Source organism: Spermophilus citellus (assembly GCF_964194105.1).
Source record: "Spermophilus citellus genome assembly, chromosome: 4".
Classification (NCBI taxonomy): Eukaryota; Metazoa; Chordata; class Mammalia; order Rodentia; family Sciuridae; genus Spermophilus; species Spermophilus citellus.
This window is the reverse complement of record NC_138185.1, coordinates 199733678-199752411: the sequence shown is the minus strand read 5'-3', so window position 1 is coordinate 199752411 and position 18734 is coordinate 199733678. Positions and strand designations below refer to the sequence as shown.

At 41.8% G+C, this 18734-nt stretch overlaps 1 protein-coding gene and 1 long non-coding RNA gene across 3 annotated transcripts; one reads left to right on the top strand and one right to left on the bottom strand.

Annotated features, from left to right (window-relative positions):
* Positions 1-695: 695 nt before the first annotated feature.
* On the top strand, positions 696-9633 carry PROX2 (prospero homeobox 2; the record flags this gene model as incomplete). Of its 2 annotated transcripts, XM_081290682.1 has the most annotated exons (4): positions 696-1970; positions 6360-6461; positions 7352-7546; positions 9026-9633. In XM_081290682.1, the coding sequence occupies 4 exons, from the start codon at positions 696-698 to the stop codon at positions 9209-9211; spliced, it is 1758 nt and encodes a 585-aa protein (XP_081146808.1). In that variant the 3' UTR covers positions 9212-9633. The 2 variants fall into 2 exon arrangements, with proteins under 2 accessions (XP_081146808.1, XP_081146809.1); XM_081290683.1 differs by lacking the exon at positions 6360-6461 and having other exon boundaries at positions 696-1430.
* Positions 9634-9760: 127 nt separating this feature from the next.
* Positions 9761-18269, bottom strand: LOC308646998. The gene is made up of 2 exons (XR_014021557.1): positions 11551-18269; positions 9761-11404 (listed from the first exon to the last, which is right to left on the bottom strand). It is a non-coding gene; the product is annotated as an uncharacterized lncRNA (long non-coding RNA).
* Between the last annotated feature and the right edge of the window lie 465 nt (positions 18270-18734).

Genomic DNA, 18734 nt, shown 5'->3' with positions numbered 1-18734 from the left:
TCTATCTGGTCCTTTATCACCTGTTTGCCTCAAGTCTGAACATTCAACCCTGCTCAAGGCTGAACACTTAAACCCCCTTGGGCCAACAAGGCAGCTTGCAGACCCAGAGGCCCCATTAGATTTGGGCTATAAAAACTCCCTCCTGCCAGGCCCCCTCTCTTGCTCCCTCTCTCTTGCTCTCTCTCTCTCTTGCTCCCTCTCTCTTGCTATCTCTCTTGCTTTCTCTGTCTCCTGCATGTGCTTCCTCCTCTCTCTCTCTCTCCTTCTTTCTTTTCCTTTTGTTGCACTGCTGCAATAAAGATCTTTTGGTTGCTCCGAGTGTTGTGGTCACTTTCCTTTCACTGACCAGCATGGACTGCAGAATTTCTGCTCCTCTTGAGATCTACTGACTTGAAATCTGTTTTACCAAGATCCCAAGGCCTTTTTCTTTGTACACTCGAGTTTACAAAGCACTGCTCCAAGTCACATGTACTGTTTTCTTGCTGTCTTTAATTTCAGGAGTCTGCCCAGGAGGTTCCTAAGTCCTGGCATCCAGAGCCTCAGTCCTCTGCAGCAGAAATTTTTCACCCTGCTGAGGGCAGAGGAGGGACCTCCCGTTCATTCTGGGTGCGTGCCCCACTGAAGAGGGAGGAGGGATTCCAGAAGCCCCTCAACTTCTTCAGAGAGCTCTCAGCAATTGCCTGGGAAGCCAAGCGATGGATCCAAACTCTATCTTGATTTCTTCTCAGTCTGGGACCTGCTCCCACCTGGCCGAACTCTGTGTGGAAGGTGAGAGAAGCCCAGCCTCCCAAGAGCTGGAGAAAGACTCCCCCTTTCCCTGGGGCCAGGCCTCCAGTTCTAGCCTCACTGATACCAACTGGTTTGGGGATGAGCACATCCAGGCCAAGAGGGCGAGAGTGGAGACCATCGTCCAAGGCATATGTCTCTCTCCCAACCCCCTGGTGCCAGGCAATGCCCAAGCCAGGGATAGCCCATGTTTCCCAGAGAAGCGAAAGAGGAAGCAGAGTCTCCCCATGCAGCAAGGCCCCCTGAAGCCAGGCCCTGCCTGGGGCAACAGGAAGGGGGGTCCCGGGGTGAGAGAACAACTTCATCGGCTCAAGCAACAGCTGAGACATCTGCAACAGCACATCCTGCAGACTGCCGAGCCCAGGGCTGCAGCTCAGGACCCCAGAGGCTCTGAGCAGGGGCAAGGCCCCCTGAGGGAAAAGCAGAGGAACAGCTGTGAGTCTAACCCCTGGGCTACCGACAGTGATCGCCATCAGGATTCTAGCGCGTACCTTTGTGGGGCAGAAAAACACAGAGTGTCTGAGCCTGAACATCGGTCTGAGGAGCTCAGGTTCCTTTCTTCTGGAACACAAGCTTTGTTGGAGATTCTGAGGAAAGAACTGACCAGGGCAGTGTCCCAGGCTGTGGACTCTGTTTTACAAAAGGTGCTTTTGAATCCACCAGGCCACCTGACCCAGCAGGGCAGAAGTTTCCAGAGACTAGTGCCAGAAGGCAGAAGTGAGCCCTCGCCTCCTGTGGGAGGGACCTATAAAGATCTACTTACTCTGGCCACCTTGCCCAGAAGGACCCAGCCACAAGTTGGGGTCCCTGTAGGAAACTTACCACTAGTCAAGCCTCTAGATTCTCCAAGGTACCCTATCTCACCAAGAATCTCCAAACCCTATCAGGGTCCCGTAACAAACTATCCCTTGGCTATTCCTTCCCATGTCCAGGAAAATCAGATTCTTAGCCAGCTATTGGGTCGTGCACCCAATGGTCATTGGAGCGACAATCCTCCGCTGGACTCATCTTCACAAAGTCACCCCTCTATAGAGTCTGCTCTGCAACCTTGGGTCTGGAGCCAGCAGCCGTGCCCGCTGCCTTTCACCACAGTGCCCCATCTGGAGAGCCGACCCCTCCTTCCCTCCGTGAAGACTGAGCACAGCAGCCTGGAGGCTGTCACAGATGCAACTCCCTTCTCTTCCGTGCATATATCCTTTCCTGGTCACTGAAATTCTCATGGCTACAGCCCAGAGAGGCAGGAAAACTGGAAGTTGAGGAGGAGGCGGGGACAGATAACTGTATTGCATAGGGACCAACTTTACTTTCCACCGTCTTCTTAATATGGTCTCTGAACCTTCCTTCCCTGACTCACAGCCTATTAATTGTGTGACCAAGTGGAAACCACATTCTAGGAGTGAGGGATCCTGGGAAGGTTCACTTAGTTACTTCTGTGACTCATTGGATTCCACCATGACTAACTTGTTCCTTTGGGTCTGAGAGAGTTTTGTTTGCTTTCAAACTCAAATGGGCTTCCACAATATAGTACATACCCTGTGGAAGAAAGAGCTCTGACATTTGATTACTAGCTGCTCATAGCCCTAGGCAGAGAAGGTGAAAGGAATGTCACATCTGAGATATGGCTTCCCCAACCTCATGGATCTACAGGCAAAAACCCTGCATGTTAGATAATTCATGGGGAATACATGAGGATCCAAGAACTTCTGGGGGAAAAGAGGAGTTTTTCTCAGAGACTAGACATAGAGAGATGTCCTGAAAGGACCAGAAGTCTTTGATTTAAGGAACAGCTTCCAGGCTACAGCCAGGTGGGATGAAACCCGAGATCTGGGCACTGGAGGGAGAGGACCCCCACCTCCACAACTGGGAAAGTCTGAGAGGTCCAGGATGGCCTGTGGTGGTCTGAATTTTATCATAGCCTTTAGACAGAGCCCCCTCCCCAAAACAGTGTTTCCCAGAGTAATACTCAGGATAGAAGTTGTTGAGTTAGAAGAGCAGAGGAGCTGGGCACAGTGGCACATGCCTGTAATTCTCGCGGCTCAGAAGGCTGAGGCAGGAGGATCAGGAGTTCAAAGCCAGCCTCAGTAATTTTGTGAGGTCCTAAGCAACTTAATGAGACTCTGTCTATAAATATAAAAAGGGCTGGGATGTTGCTTAGTGGTTAAGTATCCCTGGGTTCAATCTCTGATACCAAAAAAAAAAAAAAAAAGTACTTTTGGCAAATACTAGGTTATTCTTTCTTTCCTTTTTTTGTGGAGGGAGAACTGGAAATTGAACCAGTTCTAACACTGAGCTACATCCCCGGTCCTTTTTATTTTTTGAGACAGTGTCTTGCTAATCTGCTGAGGCTGGTCTCAAACACGTGATCCTCCTACCTCAACCTCCAAAATTGCTGAGATTACAGGCATGTATCACTGCACTTGACTGGGTTAGTTTCTTCACTGCAGGCATTTTCAGAGTCTTTAACATGCTGAAGTTTACTGCGAAGCTCTAAAAGGAAAATGTAAGCAGTTCCAAATTCTTGGGACCAAAGAACCCTCTTCCAACAAGCATCCTGCAGGACTAAACCTCCTGAGAATGTATTTTTGGTGTTGCATTTTTAGTGAGCTGTATTCACATGCTGAGTTTATCGTGGGCAGCTGTGAGTACAGATTCCAGAGGTTAATGTGTCTGTGAAGTCATATCTAAGTGCGCATAGTCCAAGTCCAGTCCCCTGTCTGGCAGCTGCAGGGCAGGATGGGGTGGGGCTGGCTCACTGCCCAGCCTGAGGTGGCCTTGTGTCCTAAGTGCTCTGAGCGCCCCCTGCTGGTCCATGGTGTTAGAAACATCCCATGGCTTGGGCTTTCTTGGAAGGCAGTGAGCAACCCTAAAACCAGTGGCAAGAACATCATTTACCAGCACTGACTGCCTCTTCATGCAGGAAGAGTCATCTTGGAAGTACACATACCAGCATAGACTGACTTTCACTGTGAGAAAGGCTGTCTGGGCCTTTGTTAAGAGAGCACTGGCTAAGACTCCCTACTAAATTTGGGCAGCAGGGGGTCCTTCAAGAAGGCTCAGCCCAGTGGCACATGCCTGTAATTCTAGTAACTCAGGAGACTGAGGCAGAAGGTTCTTGAGTTCAAAGCCAGCCTCAGCAATGACAAGGCGCTGAGCAATCCAGTGAGACCCTGTCTCTAAATAAAATTCAAAATAGGGCTGGGGATGTGGCTCAGTGGTTGAGTGCCCCAGTATCAAAAGAAAAAAAAGAAGGCTCAGCCCCTAAAGATTTTTTTATTTTGTCAATTAGTCAGGCACCCTCATGTGCCTGTTCCTGCCCTGTAAAAATGAGGATCAGGCTCAGAGAGCATCAGGAAGTTCTGGGGCCCATCCTAAAAAAGAACTAGATCAAGCCTTGTCACACAGATGAAGATGTGGCTGTCTTTACAATGATTTGAGGATCCCCCCAGGTAGTATCCTGCCTCCAGTGACTACTCCCTCCTTCCTGCTGCTTGTATTCTGCACTAGAGATGAGTTCCCATGGGCCATGAAATCCATCTAGCAGCACCTGCTTTCGTGAAAGAGAACTGTCACTAGGAGTGCAGACTGGAACAAGGGGCACTCCTCAGGCACTTTCTCCTGTGGCAGATCACATGTGCATGCCCACTGCCATTTAGCCACAATATAAAAACCCAAAAGCTCTGAAGAGCCCTCTAGCTTTTTCCTTTAAAAGTGAGTCAACCGGTTTTGGTGGCAAAACTTGACAGACTGGAGGCTATTTATGGACTTTATTCCACTTAGCATAATTAGTCACACTTCGCTGTAGAGATATTAGTGTGTTGTATTACAGACTGCCTCTGCTGTGTTAATTAACATGTGACACACACCTACACCCACACACCATATTAACTTTATAAAATAACAGAATTCTGAAATCTGCACTACTTGCCCTGGTATTTCAGATAAGGGGTTTCCAGCCTGGTTTTTCTCACAATTCCCTAGTGTCCACTCTAGACAGGTATCTGAGAGGTATAGAAATAGAGCAAACTAACTTGTTCAAAGTCACAAGGCAGACTAGAGAGGAGCCAGGATTCAAACCCAGGATCTGACAGCCAAGCAAAAGCTTTAACCATTATATTCTAAATTTTAGAAAGTAGGCCCAGAGAAGTTAAGTGGTTTGCCCAAGGTCAAATAGCTAATAGCCAAATCAGCCTCTGAATCTGGGTCTTTGGATTCCCAAATACAAGATTCTTTTCATAGCATTCATCAACGTAAGGATAAGAAGTACAGCCAATGAGAGGACGTTTGTAACTTCAAAGCCAACCTAGGCAACTTAGCAAGCAACTGTCTCAAAATAAAATAGGAAAAAAAGAAAACAGGGAGGGGGTGCTGGGGATGTAGCTCAGAGTTAGAATGCCCTGGGGTTCTAGTACGAAAACAAACAAAACCCAAAACTTTAAGGACAACAGATGGGGGACAGGGGTTTTCCATGCAGCAGCCTGAGTGCCTAGGCCAGCTATAACCATAGTTAGTGGGTTTGGTTTCTTTTGGCTAAACTGATTTATCCTGCAGGAAAGTCTTAAGTTTGAAAGCACTCAGATCTAATACCCAACGTTATTCTTTGGAAGGCATCTCACCCAGTCCTTTCCTAGGAATGCTAAGCATTAAGTGACAGTCTTTCTTTCTCTCCCACTCTGGTGCTAAGGAGTTGCACCACAGCTCCCTGTTCTTAAGGTGAAAGGAATCCGTCCTCAGGGTGAGGAATAGGTTGATCATCCATTCCCTTCCTCATCCAGTACACATTTTTTGAGTATCTTCTATGTGCCTAGCCCAGTGCTAGATAAAGACATGGAACACAAAGTTAAAAAGACATGGTCCTTGCCCTCAAGGAGCTCACAGTCTAAATGGGGAGACAAACATGCAGTAAAAATTCCAATAAGGTAATTGTTACAGCAGAGATTTATACAAAAAGCCTCAGGAGCACAGGGTGAGGAAGGCCCAAATTGGTTTGGAAAGGTTCCACATGAGATGGAGCTTCTAAACTGGAGCTTAACTGATAATGGAAAGTTCTGCCAGGCAGATACAGGCACAGTTCAAGTGTCTTGATGGAGCAGAAGCAACACGGGCACTGTGCTCAACTTGTCTAGATGCTTGGGGCTCACATGCCTGCAAAGACAACTTGGAGAATGAGAACCCAAATGGAACCAATCTAAGCTACTTCTCTCATTTTACAGATGAGGAAACTGAGGCAGAGGGGAAGTAAATCTCTACTTGGGGTTTCAAAAGGGCTTATGTGGGATATAAGCTGCTGTCTCTTCCCATCCCATTTTGGAGAAACACAAGAGTACATCAACTGTTTGATATCATGCCTTCACATATCAAGATGTTTCTAAATTTTGCATCTTGACTGCCTGTAGACATTCAGGTTATATAACCAGTCTCCAGAGATGGAAAAAAGAAGCAAATACTCCATTCAGTCAGAAAAAGAGAAAAAGAAACCACAAGGAACAGGACAATTGCTATTTGGATAATCTGATAACATGATTTGGTAACTGGTTTTTCAAAGTTACTTTTCCTTGACACTGAGATAAATCCAGGAAGGACTGAACCCTGGTCACTTGAAGAAGGCCAAACTCATGTTCTTCTTCACAAGGTACCCCAGCTCCAGCCTCCTGAAGGCTTATTTCCCCGATGTCCAGGTAAAGTCAAAGTTTCAGCCCCTGCAAAACTCCCAGCTCTGTATGAGGAAGGTCCAGACCCTCACATGTTAGCTCCTGTTCATGCTGCTGATCTAACTGGTGTGGTTCCCAGTTCTGGGCAGAGACTGCCCAAATAATCACTGGCCTAGGAAGGTTGGGTGTCTGAATTTTTAGGCTGCTGAGTTATGGATAATCCCAGAAACACATGGGAAGGGAAAGTAGGGGGAGAGAGAAACACTAATAATTGGAATCTTTGGCCTAGTTTTGTCTCTGCTGGGAGCCTTATGAAAACCTTATGAACAACTATATACACTGTCAGACATTGTCAGACTTACATCAAGTGTGACAATAAGGAAAATGAAAGGAATCAAAACTTGCCTGTTGCCATGGAAAAGTTTCTGGGGGCTTCCATAACAGCTAAGGGCTGTTTTTTCAGGTCTTCCCCCCTTATTCAGTTGTTGGTTGATACCTGTAGCAAATTCTGATTTAGATTTCAATTCATTTTGTAACTCTAAAAACTGCCCTTTGACCTATACCCTTACCACTTCCCTCAACCTTTTACATAAGTAGAAGGCTCCCTGGCTGCTCGCTAGCACCACAGTAACCTTGACCCTAGACTCTTTCAAAGGACCACTTAGACACCATGAAAATATTCTCTATAAATCTAGTACTTGAAGAATTATTGTCTAGTGGGCATTTTAGACCTAATTCAGATTCTGAAGGCCAACTGAATAGGCCTGGTAAACAGCTCTTGCTTCTTTCTCTAAAGGAAGTCCCATTATTTGGTTGAAGCTATTAACATCAACCCTGTGTTGAATTTGATGCTGACAGTTATGATTTGGAGCACCTCAGGGCAAATATTTGACTTGATGGACTCCTTGTTTGCACAGTTCAACCGCTGCATCACCTCTCAGATGATCAAGTGGTTCAGCAACTTTCGTGAGTTTTATTACATCCAAATGGAAAAATTTGCCCGTCAAGCGGTTTCAGATGGTGTCACAAATCCCAAAGTGCTGGTGGTTCTCCGTGATTCAGAACTTTTTCGAGCCCTCAATATGCACTATAACAAGGGAAATGACTTTGAGGTAAGACCATGTACCAGGGTCCCATCAGGTCTGAGCAGTGTCTTTCCTATGGGACTGGGTGTTTGAGAAAAGATCCCCTCGATGGTGTCTCTCCTTGTCACTGAGAATCACAAGGCCCTGGAGCCAATCTCTGTATCACCAACAGCCTAAACATCTGCACTCAGGCAATAGGTAGATGCAGCAAATACCCCCCATCTTCATGCTGAAACATAAGCAGAAGTCTACCAGGAGTTATGCCAGTCTAGACTTATTCTGTAATTATCAAATTTCAGAATTTGCTTGACCTTTTTATCTTTGTCAGGAGACTCAGGACTAAATGCTAGCAACGAGTTTTGGCCTAGATTTCCTGAACAATTTCTGTTCATCATTTGGCTCGTATCTATATTCTCACTTGAACAGTTTTATAACAAATAAAAATACTCAAGCCTTGGGCTGGGGCTGTAGCTCAGAGGTAGAGCGCCTGCCTCACACGTGTGAGGCCCTGGGTTTGATCCTCAGTACCACGTAAAAATAAAGAAAATATTGTGTTCATCTATGACTAAAAAATATTTAAAAAAGACGCTCAAGCCTCTGAGCCTTGGGATCCCTATGAAGGCACACTGATGGCACCTTAGGGGTAAGTGATAGTGAAGGGTGAGCCTCAGTGTCACTAGTGTGAATTCCTATCAGGAAACAGGTGGAGGAGCCTCTTGGACAGCTGGCAGCTGTTAGGATGCATCTCATTCTGGAGATGCCAGGTGTGTCTTGTCATAGACCGCATTTCCCTCTTGCTTTTGTCTCGATTGTGATCACAGGAGCAGTTTATTGATATCTCTAATGATGTAAGAACTGCTGGTGCCCACTGGCTGGATGCTCAGGCTGAATGCTGGGAAACCTAAGCCTACCTGTGGGAGGAAAAGGAGCCAGGGCGTGTGGGACAGTGGCACCACCACACCTTTCCATGTGGGGGTGATTACTTAGCAGGTAGTGGCAGCAAGTCCTAGGCCAAGCTGGATCTGGACGCTGTGTCCCACAGCGTCACTTATGGTGCCACTCTGGGTAAGGGTCCTGGAACAGCTCCATTCCATTGGCTTTGGAAGCAGGAAGGTAAGCCTTTGGGATCCAGCCCTAAAGGGTAGTGGGGTGAGGTATGATAGACATGGGGGATACATCTTTCCACAACAGGTCTGAGGAAAAGAATGCTACAAACCTCTTTGAATCACAGATTTAATTTCAATTAATTAGTTTCTACTAACTTACTAAAAAGCCCACACAAATGAAACCAGATTCTCCTACAAGGGGAGTGTTTCTTAATACACTTTCTCCGGGAGCAGGGCATGCCTAGGCTGCAGCAGTCAGGGGCTGCTAGAGCAGGGTTGCTCTTATCCCACTACCCAAGAAACAGGTAGCATCTGTCTGGGGTGGGTGGGTAGGGCTCCGTGGCACCAGTGCTTCCAGCCTCATGTCTTTCCTTTCTTTGGGGTCTCCTTGGGAATGCAGGTCCCGGATTGCTTCTTGGAAATTGCCAGTGTGACATTGCAAGAGTTCTTCAGGGCTGTCTCCACAGGGAGAGACTCAGATCCTTCCTGGAAGAAACCCATTTATAAAATTATTTCAAAACTGGACAGTGACATCCCAGAGATATTCAAATCATCCAGGTATCCCCAGGAGGTGTTTCGGAGTTAAAGTCAAACAAAATGAGGAGTGACTGGCCAGAGTTTCCTGAGTTTGTCTTAAATGGTAACCATTTAGCTATAGTCATATAAAATGGGCACATGAACTCCCTGCCCTTGAATAAGTACTATTACCATTCTGATCACTTATTTCCTTTCTAGAATCATCAAATATTTAAACTTAATTATAAAATATATCAACTGAGTATATCAATGTATCGGTAGTATATTGTAAAAGAAACACAAGTTTGGAATAGGAAGACTTGAATCTCAATCCACTGTTGTCAGGTGTTAAGACTGACAACTTCCTGTTAGCTCTGCATCTGTAAAATAAGGTTGTAAGGATTAAAGATACTATGTCCTGAAGTGTTCTGTGACACGTAACACAAAAGCTATTTCCCCTCTCTTCCTCTAGCTATCAGGGTATTTGGGGCTTTTACAAATGACTATTTTCATTTTACTTACCTGTTTCTCAAGCTCCACCTATCTGCCAGACACTGTCACATTCATTAAACTTCTGCCCTGAAAAGCAGCTATTATCCAAACAGAACCTTGAACAAACCAAGGTTTCTGAACTATGAAGTAATTTCCCAAATGTTGTAAGGCCAGGACAGTTGGGTTGGTAGACCTGGTCAGGAACACGGAGGGACCCAAGACATTCTGAGCAAGGCTGCATGCTACTCTACACTGTCACTCAGGATCTCAAACAGGAAACCACCACTAGAGCAAGCATTCAGCACTGATGTGGCACTGACAACGCTGCCTGGTGCTCCACCTCACAGGTGACGAATAGCAAAACTGGGATAAATACAGAAATGGAAATTCTCCAATTCCAAAAGAAATCACAGTCCGTGGACAAACTTCCACAGGTGAAGCAATTTGTGAAATCCACACTTTCTTCCTCCCTTCTGGCCCAACACAAACTGTGACTCACTCTGAACAAACAGCAAGAGATCTGCAAAGCTGAGTAACTGCATCTCTCTTCTTAACTAGTCGGAATGAAGCCTGTAAACGTGGCCAAAGGCATGCAGGGTAGAGTGGGATAATACATGGCTTGGGCTTTTTAGTCCTGAGAGATGTCTGTGACTGCACTAGCTTCCTTCCTTCCCATCTACACAGAACAAATTCCATTGTGCAGCTACTCCACTTCCATGACTTAGAGGGTGAGGCGCTAGCTGGAGCGGATAACTCCCTAAACTATTGCTAGGTACTCAGCACAAAAAAGAAGATACAACAGCATAAAAAAGATGAAAGATGACTTTCCTTTGAATTTTCTCTTACTTCAAACAGCTGAGAGAAGACACAAAACTAAACCTAAACCAAGACTTGCAGGTCATTTTTGGTTTTTGGTGCTGGGGATAGAACCCAAGGCCTCCTGCATGTCTAAGCATGTGCTCTACCACCCAACTACAGCCCTAGCTAAGGGTTATTTTTAAGTGTCCTTCAAGACATCCAAATATTCAGACACACTTTACCCCATTTTCATCAAAATGAAGGAATCTGCTCAAACCAAAATTCAGACAGTGGCAATTATTGATTACCTCAGTCAAGGGCAATCAATTCTGTTTGGACACAGAAGAATCCACTGTCCAGAGAGGCATCACATGATTATTGAAGAAATCCATGGAAAGCAACTCCAAGTTGATATGATTGTCCAGTATGGAGCAGCTGTCCCAAACCTGAAACTCATTAGTATGTTTTACAAGCTGAGCCAAGCCACCTCAAGGACTGTCAACCTTGTCCTGAGGACCGATTAGATGAAATATGTAAGCTCAAATTGAAAACATTCATGTCCTGCAGCCTTTCCAGGAAGTGTTCTCTGACTACTGAGCTAAACACAGAAGAATGTATAAATACGTGCACTCTGCCATCAGAGGAATTCCATTTTATTAGTTTTCTGTTTCTACCAAGTACATCTCTTTCAGTGTTGGGAATATAGTCTGGGTGTAAGTGGAGCTGGTTATTATGTTCCTTCAGCAGTCACTGCCAAAGGTCTGGTCAATTTTTCCATTAAGGTGTATGTGGGTGCTGTTTTCTCCCAAATGAGACATGTTCAATACTCTGGTCAAGTACTGCATAATTGTCTCTCAATGGTGGATGACAGGCCTGTACTGTGGTGTGTGATGACAACACCTCTGAGAGAATGCTAATTACAGATGAAAGCAGGCTGTTAATTAGCATTCAGTACAGAAGATTCATTTGGAAACTTTATTTTAAACATGGTTTCACACAGTGCACACAACTCCAAACTCAACTCAAACGGTGAGAGGTATTTCCGGGACCTATCAGGGGTGCCTATGTGATTTTTTCCTTCCCCATCAAAGAAAGGTCAAAGCATGAATAACAAACAACACTTATTATAAAGTTCTACACCCCAGTCCCATTAAGGAAGTTTGCTTTTAAAACATTTTCAATGAAAAATATACAATCCTCAAAAAAATTAAAAAGCACTCCTATAATCTAATTTTATACATGTCTCTTTTAAAAATATTTCTTTAAAAATCCTTTAAAAAATGGCTGAAGTTTTGGTAATCAGTTTCCTGTGAATTTTCATAATCATTGGTCTAGCACTTTTATACTTTTGACTATTTACTCTGTAAAGCAGTTTGAAGATATAAAACAAATTTTAAAAATCCTTAGATGATTTTATAAAGATTCTCTTAAGTATATACATAGATCTTGCAAGATCATTTTCTCAGTACTGAGAAAATCAGAAAAAGACAAGAAAATACAATGATGGTTAGAGAAGAGATAAAGAACACTTTACCTGAAATAAGTTATACCTCTATCAGGCTGATGATTAAATTATGTAATTTGAATTTGGTAAGTGCTCTACAATTATTTTTTTTGGGGGGAGTAGGGATCAAACCTAGGGCATCATGCATGCTAAGCATGTGCTCTACCACTGACCACTGAGCTATGCCCCCCCAACCAATGCCCCATAATTATTAATTGTTTTGGCCTTGATGCTTTGGAGAGAAAGATAAGCTTGTGATACTATGGCAAATATAGTACCTCTCACAAAAGTATCAAAACCTTCTTGGTGAGATTTCCCATAAGTACACAGGAATACATCTCTAAAGAATGGGCTCTGATGACCTATTTGAGAGTATTACTAAAGCATGCTTATATCTCTCAGGCTGATCATGGTACCTTCACTTACAGATTTATTAAGTGGTCACCTGTGGAAGATGATGATTCATATAGAGTATTTTCCAAGATTAGACAATTCCTATAAAGTTCTACACCCCAGTCCCATTAAGGAAAAGCTACACAAACCTTCACCAAGTGCCCAGGAGTTGAATGTTTAATCATAATAATAATAAAAAAAAAAGCCCACTAACCAAACCGAATGTTAGCCTCCAAAAGAGGGAGTGTCTGATGAAAGGTGAAGGCAGGTATAGGAAGGAAAACAATGGCAGCTCACAATTCAGGCCTCGCTTGCTTCACGGGTCTATTTCCTCTATAGTCTGTTTCTCTTGCACCAAGCCTTTTGGGGGCTATTTATTTCTCATAATCTCACCTCATCATGCTCACACTTTTTTTTTTTTTATTTTGCCATTTCCAAATTCTCTAGTCACTCTTAAATACATCTCTCTTCCTTTTCCCACTCTATCCTCAGGGATCCCAACTGATGCCCGCCATTCTCTACTCCTTTGGCTTTCTCCTGCAATCATTAACTTTCCTGAGTAGAGTCAGTGGGAGGTACACAGGCTCAGTCACTTACAGCTATGGACCTCTGCAAGGTACTCTCGGCCTCAGCTTTCTCATCTGTGAAATCATAATAATAAAATAGCATCCATCTCAGTGCTATTCTAAAGTTGAGGTAAAATAACACATGTGAAGTTCTTAGAACTTATATATCCCTAATGCATAGTATGTTCTCAGTACATGTTAGCTGTATTACTCAATGATCATAAACCATTAGCAAAGTCGTGAATTTGTACTGCTTTTGTAGTGAAAGAAGAACTATTCCTTAGGTTAAGAATGGCACCCATGTGGGACATCACTGATATAAAATATTTTGACCTTTGTTTTTACTACAACCATACAGTAACATATACTAACACCTATTGTATAGCATGAAACTAATGTAAACTGATGTTAACATATTTTGAGGGTAAACAAACATTATATGCATCTCCTCCCTGTTATTACAACTGTATGTGGATGTGTTTGACATATGACATCACTACTACTGCTGTTTGCTAATTGGTTGCTAAGACACTGATCTGCTTTTGCCTTTTACATGCCACTATAGTACAATGCACTACTGACATCCTTTTCATTATAAGCTTAGTGACTAATGTGGTATTTCTAAAATTATTTATCATTAAATTCTGCTCTTTGAAGGCTATATATATATTTCCATTGAATAGACTGTTTTCAACCTAATGTTTTTTTCATTAACTTCTGTACAGCCATTCAAAACATCTCTAGTTGTTTCACTTGTTAATTGCATGAAGAGCAGGGAGGGAGTATATAACTGAAAAAACCCTGGTTTTCTTCTGACATTCAAAATCTATGTTCAGAATGACTTTTCCATAAAAATTAGTTTACTTGTTTATTGAAAATAATCCAGGGCTGGGGTTGTGGCTCAGTGGTAGAGCACTCGCTTGGCACGGGCAAGACCCTGGGTTCGATCCTCAGCACCACATAAAAAAATAAATAGCAGATTGAATCAATGTATTTAAAAAGAAAGAAAATAATCCAGCCTCCTTTCTCATTCTTATCATTTATAGTTATTAATGCTGATTATCTTTTCCTGTGAATAAGGGTTGGTGATCACCTTTTCCAGAATATTCAAGATTCAAAAAAGTAATTTTTTGGCTAGTCTTTCTACACAGACTTCCAAGTCAAGCTTTATGAGACAATGGGATTTTCAATTTGAGGTTTTGCTGCATTATCACTATATTAAATTCCTAACAAAACCTCACAATTATACTGGCAGAACATATTCTTTATAAATACCCCAAGTTGCTTTTGTTCAAGATCACTATCTTCTCAACACATATCCTATTACTTAATCAAAGCAGAGCTTAGTGACTCTGGACCAATCAGTTTAAACTCCAGAAACCTCTCTCCCCTATAAACCTTGACAAAAATGGTACAAAAAAATAAGAGTTTGTTCCTAAGGAAAATAGTGAGGTTATAGTATTAGAATAGAATACAAATTGTTTTCCTAGATTGCAGATTTATCAGCAAATACTGGGCACAAAAAGTTTAGTAACACTGGACTTATTTCCTAAACACTTTAATTTTTATATACTAGGTACAAAAATAATTTAGATCCTCATGTCACATAATAGGTATGATTATGTATTCTTAAGCATTGGAGTAAGTAATTACCTGACAGTTGTGAGTGAGGCAGAGTTTGGTGTGCCAACTCAATGATTAGTATGCTGTTAAATGACTGCTGTTTCTTTTATTAGAAAGCTAGGCCTATTCAATTCAAATACATCAGAGCTTTGTTCTGGGACATCAAAAGTCTTCTTACTGTTTTAGGAATTAGAATAAAGGCATTGACTAGTTACTGAGTAGGTCTCAAATGTTTTGAAATCCAGCACTAAAAGAACTTCTTAGTATTTAACCCACTGCTGCTGTGCCAGAATTGGTGGATTTTCTCCAAAACTAAGATCAGCAACTTATACTTATGTTTTGGGGCATATGCTCATTATTTCACTCCATTCAAATAAAGCAAATAAACCATGCTTTAACTACTGAGAAGACTATTGAGAACCAATAATTATAATCTCATAAAAATAAAGAAAATGCCACTGTGTGTTTGCAAAAACTATGCTAACAAACGCTCAAATCAGTAGCCCCCAACAATATGAAGTCTTGATCTGAAGTTGGTGATGGGACTACAAGGAAAGTGACCTACCAAGTCTACCTTCATTGTTGTGGTGGTTACATGAAGCTACATGAGAGAACACCACATGGAAATGTGTTGTCTGTGTACACGTGTGCATGTTTGTAAAATTGGATAAGCTTGGCTTTGATACATAATTCTCTTTATATGTTATCACTGGGTCAGCATGGGTGAAGAACTGGAACTAACCTGTGTACATTTTTTTTTCAAGATCCTATGAATCTATAATTACTTCAAAATAAAGTTAAAAAAAAAACATGTTAAAATCAGAATCTTTGAGAAAGGTCTACTGAAGGACTGTCCCTGAAAGGAGAGCAAAAAACTTCCACATGATCATGGAATAGAATGCTTCTATTTTGTACACTTATGCCACAGATACTTAATTATCTTATAAAGCATTGAAGCAGATTAAATTAACCTAATAAGATACATCCTAGCCACTTGATAACAATTTGAATTTTTGGGAGGTACTAGGGTTTGAACTCAAGGACACTCAACCACTGAGCCACATCCCTAGCCCCAGTATTCGTAAAAAATATGAATTTTTTATTTACAGACAGAGTCTCACTGAGTTGCTTAGCATGCCTCATTGTTGCCGAGGCTGGCTTTGAATTCACGATCCTCCTGCCACTGGTATTACATGCGTGTGCCACCTTGCGCAGCTAACAATTTGAATGGGGGCGGGATGGGATTTCTTCAGTTTTGACTGACTATACAGATAACTGGAACCAAGAGCAGAAATCTTCTTTCCTGAAAATCACAAAGGAGAAGCCATAGACATATTCCTGCTTGCCCTCTCTGCATTTCTCTTTACCCTCCTACAACTTTCCATAAATCAAACTTTTCCTTTAAACCTTCAAGTTTGACTCTGTACCACAACCCGTTTCCATTGTGAGGAATCTTCACAGCTGTGTTCAGGTCCAGGGGCACACATATGTTTTAGATTAGAAGGCATTTTTAAATCTTGGCTTTATCTGCTCATAGTAAGACTAATTCTCCCTGTGCCTAAGCTGTTCCTTGGCTATGGAACACCTTTGGAAAGCATTAACTCTTTCAGTTTAGGTGGGTTTTTACATTTTAAACTGTTGGTTAGTAGTAATCTTCTAATAATGCCATCTTCATAACTGCAAAATTAACAGATTGAACTTATTTTTACTTGGAGAATAAATAAAATTAAAACCTCCTTTCCTCCACTAGTTCTAAACTTGGCTGCACCTTAGAACTACTGGTAGCCATTAAAAATCACCAATGCCCAAGCCTGATATGGTGCTGCACACCTATAAGCATAATGACTTGCAAGCTGAGGCAGGAGGACTAAAAGTTCCAGGCCAGCCTCAGCAACTTAAGTGAGATCCTGTCTCAAAGGGCTGGGGATGTGGCTCAGTGGTAGTGAGTTTAATCCCTAGTACTAAACAAACATCCCAACAACAAAACAACCCAAATTACCAATGCCTATGTGCCACTTCTAGATACTAATTTGTAAATATGCAATGTAGCCTGGCCTACAGGAATTTAAAATCTCCCCAGGAAAAACCACTGCTTTAGGACACAACTCTTCATAGGGTACACTTATCCTATTTCATCATTCTAAACACAATTGTATGTTTGAGTGCTTAAGAAATCTCAGCAACCATTTCACTAGGAATAATGGATCCGTAAGTTAGAGCCCCAGTGGCCTTCTCTCCCATCCTAACAATAAATGTTGGAATAATGCTTTTCAGGTCTTGTGAACCTCTACCAACACTCAGATTCACATCTAGTGAAAGCAAAAAAGGCTCATGTGAGAAACAAGAGAATCCTTAAAGCATGTTTTTTAATAAAAACTTGAATATCTAAGTAAATGAACTGGTTCCTAAGAAGAAAAATGGATGTTTCAGACTTCACTACTTTTTGGGGGGGGCAGGAGGTGGGGGTGAGGGTTGCTAGGGATCAAATGCAGGGCCCTGCACATGTAAAGCACATACTATCCACTGAGCTTACAGCCCCAACCTCAATGCTACTTTTCAAAAAAGGGAACAGAACCCAAAACATATATTTCAGGACAATACAAACTAATATTAAAGAAGAGGAGGGATATAAGAAAATATTTTCATAGTACTTGTGGTGCAAGTTCATAACTGCAAAGGGAATAGAGAATGACTTGGAGAAAAAGAACTGTATTTTATATACACAATTATGGGAGATTATCTTCTCAATTGACATTTTAGTTTCCCCACAATTCAAACAGTTTCTATTCCAAAAGCTTATTAGTTCTGAACTATGGATACTACTCTGAACCCATTTTGTTTATCTGTATCAATTCTAAATCTAGACTTCAGAGAAAAAAATTCAAAGGAGGGCAGGATATAAAACTGGAATTTAAAAACACCAGATTATTTTTGATACCTCAAACATTAAGTTAAAATTCTTTCTAAACACATGCACACACAAATAACTATTAGGAAAATCTGTTTCCCTATAGCTCAGTAATTAGATTGTTCTGTATTTTCCCTGGGACAACTAGAAAATAAACCTATAATGGTATTTATAAGGGTGTTCAATACATTGTTAGGAAAATGAAAAACTCACTGAAGAGGAAGAAATATTATATATGTCATGGAAAAACACAATTTTTACATATACATGCGAAATGAGCATGTATGCATCCAAGTCAGTGGGACTGTCTGCAGAATATGTAAAGAGTATCACTCATGTTAAAAAAAACAAAAAACCCCACGAAGACTGTATTTTATAGCTAATATATATGTATACAAACTCAGAAAAAGGATTGGAAAGCCACACTGCAAAATATTAACAGTCATCACCTCTAAGATTTAAGGTATTTGAGCTTAAGGCAGCTAAGTGTTGTGTTTTGTCTGTAATGTTTTAACTTGTTTACAATGAATAAATGAATTTTAAAATAATAAATGCCCCAAACACACTTTAGGAAATGAAACATATCAAAAGTATACCCACCTTGACAATGAAAGGTGCCAACAAAGCAGCTTTAATGACATTCATCCTCTTTCCCCAGTGGAAATAGAAAGCAGTGGAGTTTAGAGCAGGATATTCTGACCAAATTCACATCCAAAGCCACTCAGCTGCTCCACAAAGGGCATTCTGTCTTCTTTCTCTGGCACAGGTTTGTGCCCACTATTTAACAGAGTACATACAAGGTACTTACTTGCATCTTCAGAAACGGAGGCACTGGAAGGATGTGTGTGTGTGTGTGTGTGTGTGTGTGTGTGTGTGTGTGGTGTTATTATTCATGCTCCCATGTGAAAGCAAAAAATTAACCCACTGTGAGTTCGGCATCAGTATTGTATATTGCCATCTGACTCAATGAAAATAGAACTGCTTTTCTATAATATCAATAAGAGGTGATAAGTCAAAATATTTATATAGATATTTTTCTGGTATAACTTGAAGTTTCCCTTCTTACAAATATCTTCATTACAATAACTATCTTTCAGAATTGTCACTATTCCTTAGGGTATACATTAGAAGCCCAAATTATGGCCAGTATGTAATATTCGGCCTCCAAATGCGATTTTTTTTTTTTTACTGTTTTCTCCACGGTATTTTGAAAAGACTATTTCACACAAAAAATCAGATTTCCAATTATCTCTATATGGTAGCCTTAGGTCTACATTTCTTCAAGTCAGTCACTGGCTGGAGAATTGTC